At 50.3% G+C, this 21,584-nt stretch overlaps 1 protein-coding gene across 7 annotated transcripts in view; it reads left to right on the forward strand.

Moving 5' to 3' along the window:
- RALGAPB (Ral GTPase activating protein non-catalytic subunit beta) overlaps positions 1-20,616 on the forward strand; it is a 117,011-nt gene extending 96,395 nt beyond the window's left edge. For all 7 annotated transcript variants that reach the window (XM_075900745.1, XM_075900743.1, XM_075900742.1 and 4 more), the window contains 11 exons: positions 405-511; positions 1,878-2,030; positions 3,010-3,219; positions 6,019-6,177; positions 8,529-8,694; positions 10,182-10,304; positions 11,550-11,686; positions 13,025-13,133; positions 13,323-13,401; positions 13,980-14,128; positions 16,115-20,616. In XM_075900745.1, coding sequence (XP_075756860.1) covers positions 405-511; positions 1,878-2,030; positions 3,010-3,219; positions 6,019-6,177; positions 8,529-8,694; positions 10,182-10,304; positions 11,550-11,686; positions 13,025-13,133; positions 13,323-13,401; positions 13,980-14,128; positions 16,115-16,308 — 1,586 coding nt within the window. In that variant the 3' untranslated portion in view covers positions 16,309-20,616. The remainder of the gene's footprint in view (positions 1-404; positions 512-1,877; positions 2,031-3,009; positions 3,220-6,018; positions 6,178-8,528; positions 8,695-10,181; positions 10,305-11,549; positions 11,687-13,024; positions 13,134-13,322; positions 13,402-13,979; positions 14,129-16,114) is intronic.
- The last annotated feature ends 968 nt before the right edge of the window (positions 20,617-21,584 follow it).

The following is a 21,584-nucleotide window of genomic DNA, read 5'->3' on the forward strand; positions in this document are numbered from 1 at the left end:
CCGCAGAGTCCCCTTGCTGCACATCTGAACAGGCAGTCGGTTCTTTCAGTCTTCTGGCCTTACTTCAGCAGGCAGCAATTACAGTCCCTATGAGCCGGGTTGTGATGGACCTGGTGCAGTCTGTCAAACCCAGGTGACTTGGCGTGGGGTAGAAGTGCACTTGGAATGTTGGAAAGCCCCACTCAACAGTATTCCCACGTTGCAGCAAACTGTATTGTTGCTACACTTCAGGGGCTGTTTTATGGGTTAGAGTTGGGGAGTTAGCCCTAAACATCTCCAAGGTTATGTGGCAATACAGTGTGTTGGAAGCCTTCATGGTATGAATGTGTTTATCTGTGCTGATCACCATGTTTGCCAGTTGCATTAAATTATCCCACAGTGCGTTTTATCTGTGCACTCTGCAGATGACTCGTTCCCCTCTGTCACGATTCTGATCCGGGGGGCGTCTGGAAGACTTGCATGGGCCCAGCAACTTTGCCTTTTACCAAGAGGAGCTAAAGCAAATCAGAAGGTCTGTATCTATGCCCATTGGGAAATCGGTACGTTACAGATGCTCAGCAGAAATGTCACTAAACTAGCAAGATGCCCCAGAGAGATAACGATTGCCTGGCTGAGTCCCGGTGCCTTGAAATCTGGGTCATGAGGCACATCTCTGGTGCTGCCAACAGATTTGTTTTAATAGTGGGATGTCTGTGCTGCTTCTGTCACAAGTCCGTGTGTAAGGCGGGCAGCCCCGCATTGTTTGGAAAGCATCGGGGGGGGGCTGAACATGCCCTTCAGGGTGTGAGTGCAGGTGATGCTGTAGCTCCTGGGCTTTTGGCTTTTATGAATGGGTGACAGCTTTGCTGTTTCTCTGGCTGGCTGTGAGTAATGGAAATGGATTCCCTACAGTGAAACACGGATCCCAGACTGGTTGAAATGTAGGGCTGGCAGCCTTGGCTGTCTCCTTGATATTTCGGTCCCTTTACAAATCCAAAAATATAGGAAACCCAAGCAAAACCAATTGCTCCTTGCAGCCTGCCCGTGGCTACGCAGGCTTTGGGGGAAGCGTGTAATTCTTGGGGTGCTTCTAGCGCTGCCCTGGCGCTTGGGCTGAAGTGTCACTCGGTTGGGAATCCTGTGGTGTGGCAAGGTAGGGGGCTGTGGTAGAGTCCACAGGGAGGGTTCTCCTTGGCGTGGGAAATACTTGGGAGTGCAGCGAGAATACAGTGCTGCTTGCTTGCATGTTTACCCCTGCTAGTCACGTGACACTCGGCGCGACCCAGACTTGTCCCACGTGGCTCCCCTGGTGTGGTGCTCCCACTCAGACTTCGGGGCGTGGGTACCGCTCTGCTCGTACTGCTGAGAACAAAATGCAGGAATTACAAGCTGCAGGCAGGCCAGTGAACTCCTGACCCGCAGGACCCCTCTCTGCACACCTGGGCTCCTCCACCTGACATGCACCGTCACGTACTCAGTAAGGCCAGGTGGGGAGGCCAGAAATACTCTCGAGTTCTCTTTAAAGGTCGTTAGAATTGGTTTAACCTGTAACTAAAGCAACCCCAGAAAGGCTGGTAACTTCCACGTAATCAAATGGGACTGGGGGTTGCACAGAGATTGTGTCGAAAGCCAGGGGTCTTTGATGCAGGAGTAGAACCACCATAATGTGCAGGTTGAGACGATCAAAGTTTGCTTTAAAACGTAGGCTCAGGTCTTACAGGTGAACAATATTTAGTTTTCTGAATGCTTTCTTAAGACATGGAGCCTGTTCTTACCTGTGCTTATGTATTGAAGATATTGTGATAGAAATCTTTTTCTTTGTGTGTGTAATATAAATGTACTGCACTATAGAACAAAGCATGTACATTGGACTAACATTGTTCCCTTCATTGGAACAGATGTTTATACCAGAACCTCGACCAACTCCTAAAAATGACGTTGGACTCAAATACAGTGTGAAACACCGACCCTTTCCTGAGGAGGTGGACAAGATCCCCTTTGTGAAAGCTGACCTGAGCATTCCAGACTTGCATGAAATTGTTAATGAAGAAGTAAGAGGTTTTAGTCTTTGATCCCTCTGTTCTTTCCATCAGCTTCAGAGTCCATTTGGAGCACCAATGGAGCACTTAGCTCTCACACTTTTCTGTTCTAAAGGGTATTGCAGTAGAACTTTACCAAGTTCCATTATTGAAACGACAAACCCACTAGATCAGTGAAGTGTAGGAACTATCCAATGTTGATAGCACATGTTGAACCTCTCTAGTCTGGCAGCATCCATGGTCCGGCATGATTTCGGTTAGCATGGGTGTGGCCAAGTTTCCTGCAGTCCCATAAAGTTTGTTTATAGCCCCCAGTCCTGGCTCTCAGTGTTCTGTGCTGTTATTTAGCTCTAATTCACCCCTCAATGTTCTCTAACAGCTCAGGAAGCAGTGGAAGTGCTGGTAATGCTGCTAGACAATATTGACCTTCCGTGATCTGGAAAATTCTCTGATTCGGCACTGGTCAGGTCACAGGGGTGCCGGACTAGAGAGGTTCAACCTTCAGGAGCTATGATATGAGGCTACTTGTCATTGCGTAGGGGGCAAGGTTCCCAACAGGCCAGTATCTTTTGCCCCAATAGTGACATACTGTGATGGCCTGTGGCAGTGACTTGTTTCCTGCCGCTGCTCTGGGGAAAGAGGGAAGGACCAGTTCTGTCTTGAGAGTGGCTGTGGATGTGGCACTGCTACATGAGAAAAATGTGCTGTTCTGAAGCTCTTTTGAGAGATGGGTATCGGAGTTGATGCTGGAGAGATCGTTTGCCACTGTTGCCCTAAACAAATGATATTAATTGGGGAGTTTCAAGTCACATTCACTGACCCTGCGCCTCCCCACCCCCCCTTGAGACCTCCCTCTGGAGTGTTTCCATAATCGTGGCAGTGTGTTTCGGTAATGGTCCAAGCTTGTGCTTTGTTGCTCTGTGGGCTGCCCACGGAGATGTTTTGAAACAATTGGGAAAGGGGGTCTGATCTGTGAAATATTGTGTTTCAGTTGGAAGAGCGACATGAGAAGCTGAGGAATGGGATGGCCCAGCAGATCACTTACGAAACTTCCATAGATCAGCAGAGTGAAGAGGAGTGGCTCAAGAAGAGTTTCCCTGACCCAGTTACTGAGTGTAAACCTCCGTCTCCTGCCCAGGAATTCCAGACAGCACGCCTCTTCCTCTCGCACTTTGGATTTCTGTCACTAGAGGCACTGAAGGTGACTTCTTATCTCCTTCCTAGGGTACCAATGGCCTCAAACACCCAGTATCCTGCAGGACCAAACAGTGTCATTTGGAAAGTTTGCTCTTGTGTAGATAGCGATAGAGTGCTCAGATTCAGGGAAATGAACCCCAGGACTTCTCCGGGGTTCTGGAAGCAAGGGGTACAGAGATGAGCTCTGAGCTGATTCTGCAAAGGGTCCATACGTTGGGACAGTTGCTTCTTGTGTACTTGGAATGCTTCCTGCCATTCCAGTTGGATACAAAGTTGCTGTCAGCCCTGAACATTTCGGTACGATTGCAGTGTTGTATTTCAGAGATCCAGGTATCATCCATCCATAGATTGTGAGTTGCTACATAAGGCACTTTGGGATCCGTGTAATGGAAACACCATGAGAACACAAGTTCTCATTTTATGGGTTAGTTCAAATAATGCAATTTTCAGAGGAAAAGACCACCACCTGCCTTGGGGTTTTTTATGCCACACTCTAAGGTTTGTCTCTAGCTCTGTATAGATTGTCAACAAACAGAGAATTGAGCCGTTGCAGAAATAATAATCACAAGAAGTGCTTAGAGATTTCTTTCTTCCAGATGGCCTGCAAAACAAAGTGCATCTGGAGTTAAGCACAATGTTAATATGCCAAAGTCCTCACTAGCCTGGATGTAGGGTAAACTATTAATATTAAAATGTTCAAAACTATTTCCGTCATTTCTACTCAGTCAAATCTCTTGGTACGTCTAGAATTTCTTCAATGAACCAGGTACATCAAAGGCACAAAATGAGCTCAAACTAGCTAGAGATATAAAGAGTAACAAGAAGACATTCTATAAATATATTAGAAGCAAGAGGAAGACCACAGATAGGGTAGGCCCATTGCTCAGGGAGGTGGGAGAAATAATAGCAGAAAACTTGGAATTGGCAGAGGTGCTTAATGACTTCTTTGTTTCGGTCTTCATCAAGAAGTCTGACAAAGGAATGCTTAACGTAGTGAATGCTAGTGGGAACGGGGTAGGTTTAGAAGTTAAAATAAAAAAGAACAAGTTAAAAATTACTTAGAAAAGTGAGATGTCTGCAAGTCACCAGGACCTGATGAAATGCACCCTAGAATATTCAAGGAGATGATACAAGAGGTATCTGAGCCTTTAGCTATCATCTTTGAAAAATCATGGGAGTCAGGAGAGATTCCAGAAGACTGGAAAAGGGCAAATCTAGTGCCCATCTATAAAAAGGGAAATAAGAACAACCCAGGAAACTACAGACCAGTCAGTTTAACTTTGGTGCCAGGGAAGATAATGGAGCAAGTAATTCAAGAATTCATCTGCAAACACTTGGAAGATAATAAGGTGATAAGGAACAGCCAGCATGGATTTGTAAAGAACAAATCCTATTAGACCAATCTGATAGATTTCTTTGATAGGATAATGAGTCTGGTGGATAAGGGAGAAGCGGTGTACATGGTATACCTAGACTTTAGTAAGGCATTTGATACGGCCTCTGATGATCTTCTTATAAATAAACTAGGCAAATACAAGTTAGATGGGGCTACAATAAGGTGGGTGCATAACTGGCTGGATAACTGTTCTCAGAGTAGTTATTAACGGTTCCCAATCCTGCTGGAAAGGTATAACAAGTAGGGTTCTGCAGGGTTCTGTTTTGGGACCGGCTCTGTTCAATATCTTCATCGACGATTTAGATATTGGCATAGAGAGTACACTTATTAAGCTTGCAGATGATACCAAGCTGGGAGGGGTTGCAACTGCCTTGGAGGATAGGGTCATAATTCAAATGATCTGGACAAATTGGAGAAATGGTCTGAGGTAAACAGGATGAAGTTTAATAAGGACAAATGCAAAATGCTCCACGTAGGATGGAACAATCACTTTTACACATACAGAATGGGAAGTGACTGTCTAGGAAGGAGTATTGGAGAAAGAGATCTAGGGGTCATAGTGGACCACAAGCTAAATGAACGAATAGTGTGACACTTGCAAAAAAAGCAAACATGATTCTGGGATGCATTAACAGGAGTGTTGTGAGGAAGAAACGAGAAGTCATTTTTCCGCTCTACTCTGTGCTGATCAGGTCTCAGTTGGACTCTTGTGTCCAGTTCTGGGTACCCCATTTCAAGAAAGATGTGGAGAAATTGGAGAAGGTGCAGAGAAGAGCAACAAGAATGATGAAAGGTCTAGAAAACATGAGCTATGAAGGAAGACTGAAAGAATTGGGCTTGTTTAGTTTGGAAAGGAGAAGACTGAGAGGGGACATGATAGCGGTTTTCAGGTATCTAAAAGGGTGTCACAAGGGAGGGGGGAATCGTTCTCCTTGGCCTCTGATGATAGGACAAGAAGCAATGGGCTTAAATTGCAGCAAGGGAGGTTTAGGTTGCACTTGAGGAAAAATTCCTAACTGTCAGGGAGGTGAAACACTGGAATAAATTGCCCAGGGACATTGTGGAATCTTCATCTGTGGAGATATTTTAGAGCAGGTTAGATAGACGTTTCTCAGGGATGGTCAGACAGTGATTGGTCCTGCCGTGAGGGCAGGGGACTGGTCTTAATAACCTCTGAAGGGCCCTTCCAATTCTATGAAATTATACAGACTTCTTTGCAAACCCATGTACATTTGTGCTCACAGGGTCACGTTGGAAATTAAGTTACAGATTTGATGTTGTTTAGGAAAATACATTTATGTTCAGTGTATTTTAAAATGGATCATAATGCAACCATCAAAGAATATTACTGATGGAAAAGAGTTTTCTAATAGTTATAAAAGTTGAACTTCTTTGTTTGCTGGGTAGGAAACTGCGACTAGTCGTCTACCTCCTCATTTGATTGCACTTGACCCCACTCTCCCTGGGTTTTTTGATGACCTTGGTTACTTGGATCTGCTGCCATGTCGCCCTTTTGATACAGTTTTCATTTTCTACATGAAGGCAGGCCAGAAAACAAGCCAAGAGGTATGTGAAAAATTGGGCTCCATTTCTCTTTGCCTTATTTGCGGCTTAGTTATTTATCAATATGATCTAATGGCTGGAGTGGAGGTCTAGGACTCAGGAATTTTGGCTACACGTTGTTGCTGTGTGATTCCCAACAAGTCACTGAGCTTTTATATTTGAAAAATAAAGACAATTATTAGTTCTATATATGGACAGGATTAATAACCCTTCCTTCTCCTGGGCCGTTCTAAACGTGTAGAAACCCCTCCCTGCAGAACCTGCCATGCGGCACTTTCTAGGTCCACAGGCCCAGTCCCGCCATTTGGGTCTCGCGGTGTGCAAAGTCCAGCTGGTTTGCATTGGTAGGGTTTCGTTTCAAACAGGAATGTCCGTGAGTTGCCTCCCTGCTCTGCCTGTACTTGTTTGCATTCAGGTGTTACCAGTAGTTTGATTATCAGGCTAGAGGACCGCAGAGCTGAACAGCCACATCTTCTGTCTGGGCTGCAGCTTGGAACCCGCCTGTCATAACAGAGGCTGTATAAGTTCATCCTGCTGAGCTGTGTGTGTCGTTCCTGCCCCTCGCTCTGTGTGTGCGCCACACTGTACAGAGAGCGAACGAAGCTGGCTGCCACCAGACTCAGTCCTTCACTCCATGCCCCCACGCCACATCTGCAAAGCTGGGAAATGCAGCCCAGCCTTGTTGATCTGAAATGCACGAGTGGAATCTATTGTTACTGTCCCAAACCCCTGGCAGGCTTTCAGACACAGGGCGGTTGGGTTTAGAAAGACTGTCCAGCTGGCTTGGCCCAGGCCAGGCATCTTCGTCTGAAAACATGGGGCTAAGGCATGCGAGCGAAGGTCCCTTACTCCGCCTGAGCCAGCGGCAGTAGTTTTGTTGAATGCCATTCATCTGGGGGGCTCAACCCGATCAAGTTTTGTCCTGCAGAGCTGGCCAGCCTTCAGGAATCCAACGTGCAGTCTAGAGTTGCGAGGTCAGTTCTCGGTGGGAGGCCCAGAGCACATGTGCAGCACTGGTGCCTCTAAGTATCCAAAGTGTGGGGTATTCTGTGGGGCCTTCAGGCCATGCCCTGGATTTCCTGAATCAGGTGGCATGCATGAAGTCCTGGGGATCTAAGCCCAGTTAATAAAACCGCGAGCATGTGGAGGGACCACGGGTGCCTCCACCTTTTGCAAGTGCAGAGATTTTAGTTTTATGGTCTTTGCTCTGACCATAATCACCTTCTCTAGAGCTGGCCGGTGCCGGCCTAGGTGAGTGGGCAAAGAGCAAGGGAAGTTATTGCCTCTGAAATACTAGCTGGCGTAAACTCCCCAGTTGTTTTGGCTCGTGACGGCAAGCGACAGGAGCTCTTTGAGGTAGGTGGGGGAGTTTGTCAGTTCTTGAGAGGAAGACGCAGCCGCGTTAGATTTTTGTGTGCAGTTTCGATGGATAATATCAGTGTTTATTTTAAGCATTTGTAAAATAGATGTAAATTTTCACAGTTGCACAACATTATGCATTTGAACCATTTTTCTAGTTTTTTGTTTATTTACATTCTCTGATGTGGGTAATTTATTGAGCAGGTTCGGCCAATAATAATTAAATGGCAACAAACATCAAGATTCAAAGCAGTTAAAGCTTTATATCCGTTAAAACGCAACTTGTCAATTTCACATCTCAAAATACACAATGTAAATATCCTGAAATCAAACTCTGAGCTCTCAAGCAGCATTTTTCAATGCTCATCTATGGAAGTAGTTTTTCATCAGTTTGTGCACATTACCGATTTAAAAATCGCATGAATCTAAGCAGGGCCATCGCAGTGCTTGTACAGCACAGGGTTGGGGGAGAGCGTGCCTGGGGCGTGTCTGGAGCTCGCGTTCATTGCTTTTGGTCTAATGTGTCTGTAAGACCCGGTGCCTTTCCTGCGCGCCGCTGTTCAGGCCCTGCCAGGTCAGCAGTAGCTCATTGGTTCTGGAAGTCTCTCTGCCTCCGTCATGCAGTGCAGTTTGTTCAGAAGAACCCCAGAGCAAATGGGACTTTGGGTGGTTTAAGAGTCTGTCCCTGGTGCTCATGGCAGGATTGAGGCCCTCTCTGGGTTGAGTGGGAAATGTCATTGTTGCCCAAAGCAAAGGACAAACCTCACCAATTTGAATGAACTCCCGCGGTCTCAGCAGAGACCTGCAGGCCTCAGGGAGGCTGAACTGTGCTCACTGAGAGACAAGACGGGGACGCCCGAGTACCGTGGCCAAGGCTCCGCTGCTCGAGGCAGGGTTAGAGGGGGCTTGGTCAGCACCCAATTTGCTGTTCCGAAAAAGCAGTGAAAGTTGCCTCCTCCAGCTGGCTGCTCATGCTGTGCATTGAAATGTTGCAGATCCTGAAGAACGTAGAGTCTTCCGCACATGTCCAGCCCCACTTCCTGGAATTCCTGCTGTCTCTGGGCTGGGCCGTAGCGGTGGGAAAACACGCTGGCTGGACTGGCCACGTTTCCACAAGTTGGTCCATTAACAGTTGCAGTGATGAAGAGGGGCCTGAGCAAGGTAAGATCTGGTGCTTGCTTAGGGAATCGTAACTGGCTTGTTCTCTGGGGAGCTGAGCCGCCGGGCAGAGTGGGAGGGGCTGGTTCTGTGCTCCCAGAAGGGGCGTGGCCTAAGATCCCTGTAAACGTCATGGCTGGGACTTACAACAACGGGGGAAGGGCTGCCCCACCTCCAGCCTTTCAACTAGCTGGGGTCACTGGGCTCCAGCTGGGACCCTACCACAGGTGACATGGCCTGGACTCGACTCCTGCTGCAGCAGCCCAGCCCCCATCCTTCCATGGGGATGGCTCTGTCCGGCCTGGCCCTGGTCTGCCTGCGGCACGCTGACCCCAGCCCCCATCCTTCCAGTGGCTGCGGAGTCAGCTTAAAGGTAGCCCCTTGGACAGAGTCTTGGTCCCGTATTTCTGGCGTTGCAGTGGCTGAAGATTCGTACCTTGTGACTAATGCTTGTGCTGTTCAAACTTCGCCTCTTTCTGATGGCTGCAAGAGTGAAGACCCCCGGGTCCGTGCAGCCTCGCCGCAGCTGCCTGAGCGCAGCAAAGTCATCTTGCAGGGTGATGCATTAGGGTTCTTGCAAATGGGAGCAGGCGCTGGGAGTGAAGTGGGCACAGCTTTGTAATTCTGGGTCGTTATGAAAGGGCACAAGTCAGCGAGGCGTTGCTCATGTGCCGGGCAGAAGTGGTGGCTGCTTTCGGGAGCAAAGGGGTGAATGAACTCGGAGGTTCAGGTGAGGGTCTGTGAAGCAAACAGACCTTCTCAAAGATGCACGTGTCAGGAAGTTGAGGGATTGCTCTACAGACCCGTTGGTGAAGATGGTCCTAGCCCCTGCAGGAAGATGGTCAAGGGTTAGCTTTCTGTGCTGCACAAATAGCCCGTGGAAACAGCCAGTTCAGCCAGTAGAGACTGTGCCACGTAGATGCAGAGCCTGGTGGGGGCCCTGCATGTTCGGTCAAGCTTTGTGTCTGCAGTAAGGTGAGCAGAGGTGGTGACTCAGAGCCCTGGCGGTCCCACAATCGACGGAAGGCCCAGTCGTGTTACTGGGCTCCTTTGTCACATGCGGGGGATTTTTTTTTAAAGGAAGCTGCTGTTTCTCTAACTCCGAGAGGCTCAGCATTGGATGGGTTTCTTGACGCGAGGTGACAGTCGAGGCCAGGACGTAAGACTGACTTGGAATAACTGTCCCTTTCTAAGTGCAAGAGAAGGTGCCGGTCACTCCTCCACGCCACGTGGCGGTTCAGTTAAAACATGAACTGCGTGAGACTCAGGGACACAGAGTCCTGGACAAACGGGCTCCTATACCATTGCCAAGGCGGTGGTTGGTACCCAGCAATCACTCGATTTGAGTGCGCACTTTGGCTTTCATCTTAACCGAGTAACTTCCTTGCATCCTGGTTGAGTCCTAGTGCGCGCCAGCCCTTTGCAGGGGGAGTGCAGGAGCAGCTGGGAAGCTCTTTCTTTTGACTTAACTTTTGTTTCTTCATTCTCAGATGAAGTAATTTCTTCAGAAGACACCGGAGCGAGTATCTTCAGTGGGCAGAAGAAGGTTCTGTATTATGCTGATGCCCTCACAGAAATAGCATTTGTTGTGCCCTGCCCGGTGGAGTCGCTAAGTAAGATCACAGTGTCCCTGCTGTGTGTTTTCAAGCGCTCTCTCTACATAGCCCTCCTTTGACCCAGAGCTTATTTAATAGTCATGTTATTGGCAGAGGCCCCAATTAGAAGTAGAGCCCCAAAACCAGGTTCTTGATTAAATGTATCGGGGAGGAAGGATCAGATTAGCACTGTCAGCTGCAAGTGATCAGTTGCAAAATTGCTTCCTAAAATGTATAATAATAAAACCCCTGATTTGGCAATATCCTCTATTGCCCACTCCTTCGTAAGAGCGAGGAGAAAAGAACAGACTGAGGGGGACATGAGAGCGTTTTTCAAGTGTCTAAAAGGGTGTCTCAGAGAGGAGGGAGAAAATTGTTCTCCTTGGCCTCTGAGGACAGGACAAGCAGCAGTGGGCTTAAACTGCAGCAAGGGAGGTTTAAGTTGGACATTAGGAAAAACTTCCTGCCAGTCAGGGTGGTCAAACACTGGAATAAATTGCCCAGGGGGGTTGTGGAATCTCCACCTGTGGAGATATTACAGAGGAGGTTGATCAGACACCTGTCAGGGATGGTCTAGACAGTGCTGGGTCCGGCCGTGAGAGCAGGGGACTGGACTCGATGCCTCTCGAGGTCCCTTCCAGTGCTAGTGTCTGTGATGCTCAGGTCTCCTGTTCTGGGAAGGCAGCGTGCCTGCCAGTGTGGAGTCCGAGGTGCTTACCCTCTTGCCGGATGTCGAGCGCTGCCTACTTCCACCTGCCCAGGGGAAGGCCGGGCGACCCAGCTGACGGTGACTGTCCAACTTCCCTGTCTTCTCGATTCCTAGTTGTTCTGTCCCTTATCGGTCTGGCTTGGGGCCCTAGCAGACGTTCCAGGCTGCAGAGGCCTGTGGTGGCTGAGCACCTCCTAGTGAAGTCCTGTGTCGCAGTGGTCATTAGATTAGGCCAGGGCCTGTGTTTCTGTGGACTGAAGTGTTGACTCTGTAGGGACAGTTAGGATTGCTGGGCTCGCCGAATGCTGCCGCCTTGGGGGTTCTGTAGAAGGCAAGTGCTCTTTGAAACAAGGGTTTGATGCTTTTTTCCTTCTCGTTTTTCTTCTCCCCCTTTGTTGTGTTTGGGCTGCGGTTTCCCCCAGCCCCGTTGGTAGCCAGGCCTGCTCTCACCGGGAGCTCTGAGGCATCGCGGCCTAGTTCACTTCAGAACCCTGCCTAAGCTTTGCCTTTTCTGCCAGAAGGAAACCATTCTTTGCTCTTCCTTTGGCTTTCAGCTGATTCACTGGAAAGCAACGTCTCAGAGCAAGAAAGTGACTCCAACATGGACCTTCTGCCTGGGATCCTAAAGCAGCCGTCTCTGACCCTTGAACTCTTCCCCAATCATACAGACAATCTCAATTCCTCGCAGCGGGTAAGGCCACACATCAGCCGCAGGGAAGGGCCATGCTCTGTTTCTACAGCACATACAGAGAAAACGCAGTGATGTTTATAGCAGTACTTGTAACCTCAGATTGGAACGTTTGAAACTCTTCTGCCGCAGCCTTGGTAATTATTAACAGCAGTCTGACCTTTCTGTGCTCAGTTTTGTTGATCCCCATCAGTGCAGTGCCAGAAAGAGATTGCTGGGTCATAGTTTGTATACACCTGTTTAAAACCCTGAAATATTCTCCATCCCAGACTCCTGCCGTGCACCGAAAGGCGATTGGCACGCCACGCTTAGCCAGCTGGCTTGAATCGAAGCCACAGTCTAGAAACTCAGGATGGTGGGAATGTAATGAAAGGGCAAAGCCTTGCCGTCCACATTAGTTACAGTGCACGTGTGGAGTTCAGGGTGCTGAGTCCTCCTGCACCACCTGGCGCATCGGAGAGGCTGGTTGTAGTGTGCACAGACCCAAGCCTGTCAGCAGTGTAGATGAAAGGTTTTTAGAAACTGAAGCGTTGGCCCGAAGTTGGGACATACATTCAGTCACTGATTTGAGACCTTAAATATTTTTAAGAAAATGTCTTGATTCTGCTCTAGGGCATGTCGTGCATTAGCTGATAAAGCACGTGGTGTAACTAAATGCACTTGCCGTGTGTGGATTTTGTCAAGGGGGGGCCTGCAGAGAACAGTGCTTGACGTAGGGCTGTATCGTATGAAACTGCTGCCTTTAAGCTGGTCAGACTTCACTGGGCCTCTAGGAATCCGGTACCCGGAGTCAAAGGCATGCCTGGGGACTTTGGTCTGACGGGTTTGTGCACTTGCAAGCAGATGCCTGCTAAGCACAAGCCAGAAAGAACTGAGAGCCGTGCTCGATGCCAGGCTGGGTTTGCAACAGCAGTAATGAAAACAAGTCTTTTGATTTGCTCCGCCCTCACGGAGATACGAAAGACACAACGCACAGTTGCTGTTTTCTGAGCAGCATTGTAAGCTGGGGGCTCCGAGGAAGGTGGAGCGGGCTTCCGGGGCAGCACAGGAGAATGTCACAGGCCATAAGCCTATCCAGGGCTGAGCTCAGGCAGTAGCAACAAGGAAATGGAGATGTCCCCTCACATGCAGGGCCGAATCGCTGCTCGAAGTGGCCAACAGGTACAATGCGGCTGTGGCCTTGCACCAACAGCTGTCACACCTGCTTCTTGGCCACCTGCCCCTTGTGTCTCTGGTGCCCAGAAGCCTCCTCCAGGAGTGACCGCGGCGCTGCTGCTTGTTGAGATGTTTCCTTTAATGTTCGTTATGTTGCAAATGCCGCTCTGCTCTTCTCCAAAATAGCTCAGTCCGACTTCCAGACCCAAGAAGTTGCCTCAGGGCCGGACCATTCCTCCGATGGGACCTGAGACCAAGGTGTCTGTTGTCTGGGTTGAGCGCTACGATGATATAGGTGCGTGGAAGCGTTCGTGTAACTGCAGGGCCGTGGTACATGGTACATATCTCATTACACTGAATGTTGGTGGGAGGTGAATAGTGAATTCTGATTTACTGCTGCACTTTGCCTTTAACTGGTCCCACACTCCTTGTCTGGATTTCCTGAATCTGAATACCCTCGAATGCAAACCTCTTTATCTTCCAGAGAACTTTCCCCTCTCGGATCTGATTTCTGAGACCAGCACTGGGGTAGAAACGACATCAAATAGTAGCACTTCCCTAAGGTATGGCTGGGAATGTCCTTTCGTTACAACTGCTCTGCGTCCTGCGCACAGCTTCTGCAGGGCTCCAGAGCCGTTCTCCATTGGCTGCGCCGGCTGTCTTGGCAGCTGCGTGGGAATGGCACGCGCCTGTTCAGAATGCGTCGAGCACTTTGTGTGGCCTTCCCGTTCGCCCTCTTGCCTTGGCCACTCATGAAAGGGGCCTGGGGTTTCAGGCAAGGAGACAGTTGGGGTTCGCTCTGGCAATTGTGACCAAGCACCGAACCTCTCCGCCTGACAATGTGGCGTCAGATGTGAAGAAAATCGATGTGTGCAGCATTTGGGGCTCTCGCAACAGAAGGAGATGTACAAATGCTTTATTATGACTGATCCCCCATCCTTAGGGACAGGCCGTGGGACAGGAGAAACTCTTCCTGACACCCTGAAAGGTTGCGGTGCTTCCTGCAGCCACATGGGGCGCAGTGGGATGGGCCACCTCGCGCCGGAAGGCTTGCTTTAGTCACAAGCCATTGTTGAGAGTCCTGCGAAGCACGTTATCTTTGAAACACCCCCTCCCCTGTGTAACAAGTGTGTTCCTCTAGATCAACCACTCCTGAGAAAGAAGTCCCCGTGGTGTTCATCCACCCCTTAAACACCGGGCTGTTCCGGATAAAGGTGCAAGGCGCGACTGGGAAATTCAACATGGTCATCCCCCTGGTGGATGGAATGGTAGTTAGCAGGCGAGCTCTGGGTAAGCGCGGCTGCGTGGGGGGGTCTGACTGTCCAGGGGCTGGTCTGTGTGGTTGGAGAGATTTTGACGTGGGAACAGCTGATGAGTCCCCTGGGGCTCAAGTGGGCGGAGCTCTCTGCCTGCTGCGGTGCTGTAGAGGGTGCAGTAAACTGAAACTGACAAGCACTTAATCCATGCTGCCTAGTTTGGGAGCTTCTGTCACTTTCACCTGATCGTTTGCAGGAGCAGTGATGTGGCCAAGGCAAGGGCCCAGCATGGCGGGGGGCAGGCAGGGGAGACCAGTGGGTACAGTTGTGGAGAAAGGCTTGGATAAGAACTAAGTGACTCTGATGCTGGTGACTCCCTGAGACTGACTCATGCCTACAAAGCCTGCAGCAGTGAGCCCCCGCCCAGAGGCAGGGCAGCAAGGCCTGCGCTAGTGCTCCAAAACCAGCTGGGTCAGAAGAACGCCCACCTCCCTCTCTGGGCCTCGGAGCCCAAACTCTGAGCCGGGTACTCAAGTGTCCTCTTGAGCCCTGCTCGCCCGTCTCTTCAGCCTGGCCTGGGAGCTCTGTAGGCCTCTCCTGAGACCAAAGCGTAGCCAGCTGCGGGTGCACCGTGAATGCTCCCATGCTGCGCGCTGGTCGCACTGCTCATCCTGCCTCGTCCAGTGGGCGTCAGACGTTACCGAGTCCTCTCCCCTGAGCGTCCAGGGAATGCTGCCTTGTACCTCCCCTTGGCTTCCCAGTGTTCCCAGAGGGCTCCGTGGCCCCAGCGATCCGCGCTAATATGAGTTGGGGGATTCCACGCCACAGACTGTGTTCAGACCCCCGTTAAAGCCCAGTTCTAGTCGGGAACCAGTAACCTGGGGCCCTCGCTTTGTTGGGTCTGACGTGCTCAGATCCCTAGTGAGGCTAAAGTTGGCCAGTGGCGATACCTGTGCGACCCTCTTGTCCGTCAGTGAGTGTAACTGGGGTCCTGTAGCACCTGATGGTATGTGGCAACCCTGAGCTCCCGTGGCAGTGCCCACTTCTCAGAGGAGGAACCCGCGCAGACTTGCACTGGGAAGTAGCTGACGCCGAGCAGGCCTGTGCAGGCCAGTCCTTCGAACTGGAACAGGCTCAGTGCTCTGGGGAGTCCCCACTTGCTGCTGCAGCATGAAGCATCTTTATGGAGCCAGCTCTGGCTCTCAGATCCTCTGCTCGGCTTAGAACCCGCTGGCGCCGCTCGAATGTGTGCCAGGTGGCAGCAGGCCCTGTGGGCGCTGGGCCATCGAGGGGTAGGGTTAGGAAAGCACCCGCAGCATGCCCCTCCCTGGTGGGGGCTGCCGGGAGCATGGTTAGTCCACTTCTCCCCCTACGGGGGCGCTTGCCACCTCCGTGTGTCTCTGGGGTCCGATGGCTCAGAGAACCTGGCCTAACAGAATCCGGCTTGACACGTTCTAGTCCCTCCCTCTCTGCACTGCCGGGTGCGAGCGCTGCGCTGCGTCGCAGTCCCCGCCCCAGTGCTGCAGAGGCGGGTGAGCACACTAGGGGTGGCTGAGACCGAGGCCTTGTCTGCATTTGCCAGCCCTGTCGACCTACTTCGGCCACGCAAATAGTGCAGCTGAAGTCGACACGCTCGCCTGGGTGTCTTGCACGTGGGGAGGTCGGCGGGGGCTGCTCTCCCGTCAACACTGGCTTCTCTTGGTGTCGACTGGAGCCTCCATCCAGGGTGCAGTGTGGACCAGGCCTCAGTTCACTAGCTGCTCTCTCTTCTGGCCAGTCCAGGCATGGCAGATGTGGCCCTTCATGCAGTCCCTGTGTCAGCCAAACAAGGACCCAACTGGCCCCCACTACAGCACATCATTGCAAATTTGCTTTTCAAATAATGGGGCCTCCTGGTTATGGGAATTTGTGATTTTAAGAGGGTTGCTTCCGCAGGGCACTGGGCACAGGGAGCAGAGCCCTTGCTGGGAAAAGCGGAGAAGGGGGCTGAGTTTGTTCAAACCACTTGTTTCTCTTTCAGGTTTCTTAGTGAGACAAACAGTAATCAATATTTGCCGGAGAAAGAGGCTAGAGAGCGATTCCTACAACCCTCCGCATGTCCGCCGGAAACAGAAGATCGCGGACATTGTCCATAAATACAGGAACAAGCAGCTGGAGCCCGAGTTTTATACCTCACTTTTCCAGGAGGCTGGGCTCAAGAACTGCAACCCCTAGACCGATATTCTTCCAGGACAATTAGATCACAGTTTGGTGGCTACAGAAACAGCCAGACAACCAAAAACCCAAACCACCCTGCAAAAAATCTCCCCCTGTCTATTGGCAGAGAGAACGGACTCGTGGAAACCAGGCAGGAGGGGTCAGGACCGACGAGGCGGCTCTCAACCTTCACCATCTTAACAAGACCACGTCCTTGAACACAGCTGCCGGTACCCGAGGCAGAGGTTATACCCCCTCGCCATTTCGATGTTTTCCCATGTTAAAAAAAAACGTAGCAAGTCTGTTGGGGAGAGGCTTGAATACAGCTTTGGCAGCCTCCCCCGCTCACAGAGAACCCAGGTTCCATGTGTCGTTCAGCTGGGGCTTCCATCCTCATTGCCCCCAGAAGTTTCAGTGCAAGAAGTAACCCTGAGACCCGTTCCTTGCAAGACATGAAATCCAGCTTCAGTAACAGCGATTGACGTATCTCGCCTGCTCACCCACCTGCAGCCAGCCACGGCACTCTGCCCGGCCCGCCTGGGTACTCAGCTCTTCACTCAGCCTTCATGCAAGGAGCAAATCCGTGTCTCGCCAGTGAGGACCTGGAATGGACGTCCATCCGTGCATAGGGCTCTAGAAAACAGAGCACAAGTAAACCTGCCCCTGCGTCCCAATGCCAGGTGTCTGAGTGCACACGGGTGGCCACCTGCTCTTTCCCAGCAGGTGTGAGGGGACCCCACCTCGGAGCAGTGGCCGTGCACTGTAAGGAGTTCAATGCAAGTCCTCCACCCTGCAGAAGAGATGGCTCTAACCCAGGCCACTCACCTCCTGTAAGAGAGGAAAGAGAAGAAGGGACATGAAACCCCTCTCTCTGAATTCCAGGGTTGTGGCTGGTGTTCGGCATGCCCGAGGCTGGTGAACGTCCCCACTCGTACCAGGCACACCCCCTGACATGACCTTGCTTTCCAGAATGTTCTCCTAGCTAACCAAGTTGTCTTGCAGGTGCGTATAAACAAGAGGCACCCAGGTCTGTTGCAAAATGACCTCACTTTTAATCCAGGTTGGTTTGATGCCCCTCACTCAGTAGCCTGTGAAAATGGGTCAGTTGCTTGCTTGGTTCCCATCAGATCCAAAATGGCTGCCTCCAGAGCAACTGAGCAAGGACTGTTCCCAGTAGCCATTTCCTGAGTGTTCTCCAGAACGTTTGTTTTACTGCAGGAGAGAAGGGGCTTTGGGGGCTTGCCCTCCAGAGACCATGTAACTCTTGACGCTGGTGCAGGTGCCGGACTGCTCCTCGACTGTGAAATGGGCCCTGCCGTGTTAGCTTTCTTCTCCATGCTTAGATGATCAAGGCTGCCCCAGCCCCTTGTGCAACTGGCTCATAATCCAGCAGGAAAGAAAAAGGCCCCGTGCGCTCAGCTGCTTCACCTCCGGCAGTGGCCGCTAGGTTTGCAAGTGATTCCCTGCCCTCCTGGCCAGGTGCCTTTTACAGCAAGAAGAGTGTTCAGGAGACTCTAAGCTCTTCTCTTCCCTCCTTTCGATGAGCATGGGTCGAACGTTTTCTCCAGGCCCCATTGGCCTCCCATTTCTGCCTCGTCAGCATTCAGTGAGACGTATTTCACTCACGCCGGGGGTTGCCTCTGCAGAGTGAATGGTTTCATCTGGGCTCCTTTGCTCTTTTGCTGGTACTTTTCCCCTCTGGAGCTCGTAGCGCACGTTCCTCTTTCCAGGCATCTGTCTTCACATACCAGGCTTGCGTCGTGCAGCGCACAAACCCACACTGAGGAACAAGTTGGGAGGCAGAAGTCAGACTGATAAATACAGTCGTGAAAATTCCAAAATCCACAGCAAAATGATGCATTCCCCTTTTCCATAAAGTTCAGGATTCTTCACCTGCACCCCTTGCCCCAGTTAATTTGCATGGCAGTGATAAATGAGCATTTGATGAGCACAGAGAGAGTGTGATCTCTTCTGATACAGATCAGCAGAAAGGGGTGGTGGATGGCAGGAGGTTGACAGGCCCTGCAGACTTCAGAGACTTTGAATGCATATCCCAATACCTTTGGTATTTCTCTAACTTTGAAGTTTTTTAAAGTTACTTTTTGCAACAGCTCTGACCTCAAAGAGTCTTCGTAAGGCAAGTGTTTTGTTACACAGCAACAGTGGAACAAGAAGATTTTGCCCATACAACGTGCATATGGTCTGTTACAAAGTATACATTGAAATCACCTGAAAGGACTTTTCGGGCTGAGGAAAGGGGGAGGTTGGGTGGGGAGTGTGCTCCTGATGGGGCGAGCACGCTGGCCACTCAGCTCTGGGAATCTGGGCTTTGATACGCGTGGATCACAAGTGATAAGCGAGACGACGGAGAGGCACTGCAGACTCTGGCCTGATTGCTGGGGCTTGCTTAGGCGCTGCCCGGATTCAGGTAGCGGGGCTTGCTGCAGGTGGGCATGCAGCGCAGTGGTCGAGCTGTGGAGCGTCTTGAGGGCCACCCTGAGCTCTTGCCAGCACTCAGTCAGTGCACGGGCCCTGCCTCTACACTCACACTCCATCTGCTTCTTTGAGCTAACCAGCGTGGCCAAACACATTTAGTCCACTGAGTGAACGGCATGAGCCGTGAATGGGAATGGTCCACTCAGCCTGCTGAGCCATCGCTTGTCCGCACATTAGCGGTAACTGTTCTTAAGAGACAAACCACCAGGTATGTTTGACCAAAGCTGGAGAATTACAGGCAAAGCTAAGTCAGTCACACCCAGCGTAATGGCTGGCAAAAGACACCTGTCTGTTAGATATTCGGGCCTGAAAAGACATCTGTATTGAGAGGGGCATGGGCATTTGTTGTGATGCTAAGTTCAAAGAGTCTTCAGATTTCAGTTTTTGAAAGATTCAAGATCTGCTCTTGGGCGAAGAGCGTTTCATGGTTTAGTTGAGCCTAAGTGCAAGCGAGACCTGAGTTCTACGTTTTTACTGAACAAGAAGGCACCCACCATGAGGGTACCCATGTCACTGCTGCATTTATCCAGGGCCTGGGGAATGGGCCTGTTGTCAGCCCTAATCTGCTTTTGTAGTTGGCTGTTGAACATGTTACCATGTGACTGTTTCCACTTGGCCATTAATGGGCTTTGACTTGTCTGAAATAGTGATGGGGAGACAGTCTGCTATAAAATGGGAGTGATTTCACAGCTCCCCCTGAGCACTTACCCCAAATTATTAGACCACATAAGAGAGTTGACTTGGTTGTGCTTAATCACACAGGTTAGAAATACAGACCTCCTCGTCCACACACCTAACCCCGCCAGCCATTACCACACATGAAAACGAAGACCCCTCCTCACCCACCGTTTTCTTAACAGTTACTTCTTGCATTTCCTTCTCGCTAGACAGCATATTGACTGTTTCACTGGTGTGTCGTCTCTGTTCAGACTTGTCGCAGGCACCAGCATAGCACTGTAATATTCGGGTTCCAGCCATTATACAACTTCCATTTAAATATTCCTCTTCTCCCTTTTTAGATCCTGAAAACATTCAGGGGGAGGGGTCCGAATGTTGAAATTGACAATACCTCTTCTATCAGGAGAGGGTAACATGCGGACATCGTGTTAGCATTTCTGTAGTAGAGTTGCAATTTTCATACCTTAATTTTCATGTAAAGAGTATCAAGCCTTTTTTTAAGAAGTACTTACTTAAAAGGGTATTACAAATTTACAGCAAGTGCATGGGGGCAGATTAGATCTCTTTGTGGATAGCGTCTTCTGAGAAATTGTGGGAAGCAAAGATAGTCATTTGTAGCCTAAGTAATCCGATTACTGGCCTCACCACAGGTAGCTGTGCATTTCTCTCATGCCGCGTTCTGCGTGCTTAGCCCAGGCAGATAACAAAACTAAATTTGACTTTTAATGGTGAGAAAAAGTTAGATGCAATTCAATGATCACAGCTTTAAGGGTGATGTCTTTTGAAGGAACCAAACGTATTCTGTTTCCACACTGGGTTTTAGCAGGAGTGGTTTGAAATGTGATTGCAGGTATCATGTGATTAATATTATGTACACTCTCTGTGAACTTCTGTATGTTGCCAAGACATGATCTTTTTGTTCCTATTGTATTTTTCTGTAAATATTACTGGCTCCAAGCTGTAAAGTAAAGGCAAAGTGTAAATATGAAGATGTGAACCATGTTCCCTTGTCTCTAGTACTTTATTTCGGATTTGTTTAGGGAAGGCACAAAGGCTCGTATGTATTTATGCCAATTCTTTGTCCAGAAGACACACATCAAATATTGAATGTAACACAATTAGTCCAATAAATTTTAAAGAAATTCTTATCTAGTACCTGTGTGGTGGTCGGTGTGTGAGTACACGTTCACCCAGCCTGTTCCGGTCTCGCCTTAGAGATGTGCCAGTCAGCCTTCAGCAATGGAGGTGCAGCAATAGCTACTCTGTACTTGGTCTGGTTACAGTGCATAGGCCTGGCTTTGAGATGTAAGTAAACAAAGACCCCTCGAGCCACAGTCCAGGAGGGCAGTGCCTCGGAGGTACAGAGTTAACCCTCGCCACACCCGTTTACACACAGGGAGGTGCAATTCAGAAAGGCCGTGACACATGGTGTCTATGGCAGAGCCTGCAATTACCTCCAGATCCATTGACATAACCACAGGGCCAGCCTTGCTCTGGGGCATGATGCCACAACATAAAAAGCCTTTTTCCTTGAACCAATTCAAGTCAGTCCAGGGGAAGTCCCTGCAGGTCCTGCATTCCTGTCAGAACGGCAGTATGGCCAGCGCTCTGCCTTCGCCACTGGGCGGCAGAGAGCTACTCGCTGCACGTTTCTCCTGTGGATTCCCGGGCTAGAAGGGCCCATTGCAGTCATCTGGTCTGACCAGGGAACTTCCCCAAAAGTGATTCCTAGAGCAGCTCGTGAGGAGAAACATCAAGTCTTCATTTGAACATGGCCACTGAGGAGGAATCCATCACAGCTCTTGGTAAATTGTTGCATCAGTTAATTCCTATTAACAATGACGCCTTCCTTCCAGTGCGAATGTATCCAGCTTCAACTTCCAGCCTCTGGATAGGGGCCACTCACTGTTACGGCCGGGCCCTCGGTGTTCCCTTGCCAGGGTGGCTGGCTGCTAGTGGCACCGGTCTGTGCTGAGACCCTGGCAGCTGCGGGGCTGGGGTGAAACCAGGCTCCCGATGCATTTCGTAGGCATGTGGCTGCGGGCTCCTGGCAGATTGCTTTCCCGCCCTGCACTGCAACCTCCACACAATGGCGGCTGTGCCCCTTCCTGCCTGCTCAG

This window comes from Pelodiscus sinensis, chromosome 18 (assembly GCF_049634645.1).
Source record: "Pelodiscus sinensis isolate JC-2024 chromosome 18, ASM4963464v1, whole genome shotgun sequence".
NCBI lineage: Eukaryota > Metazoa > Chordata > Testudines > Trionychidae > Pelodiscus > Pelodiscus sinensis.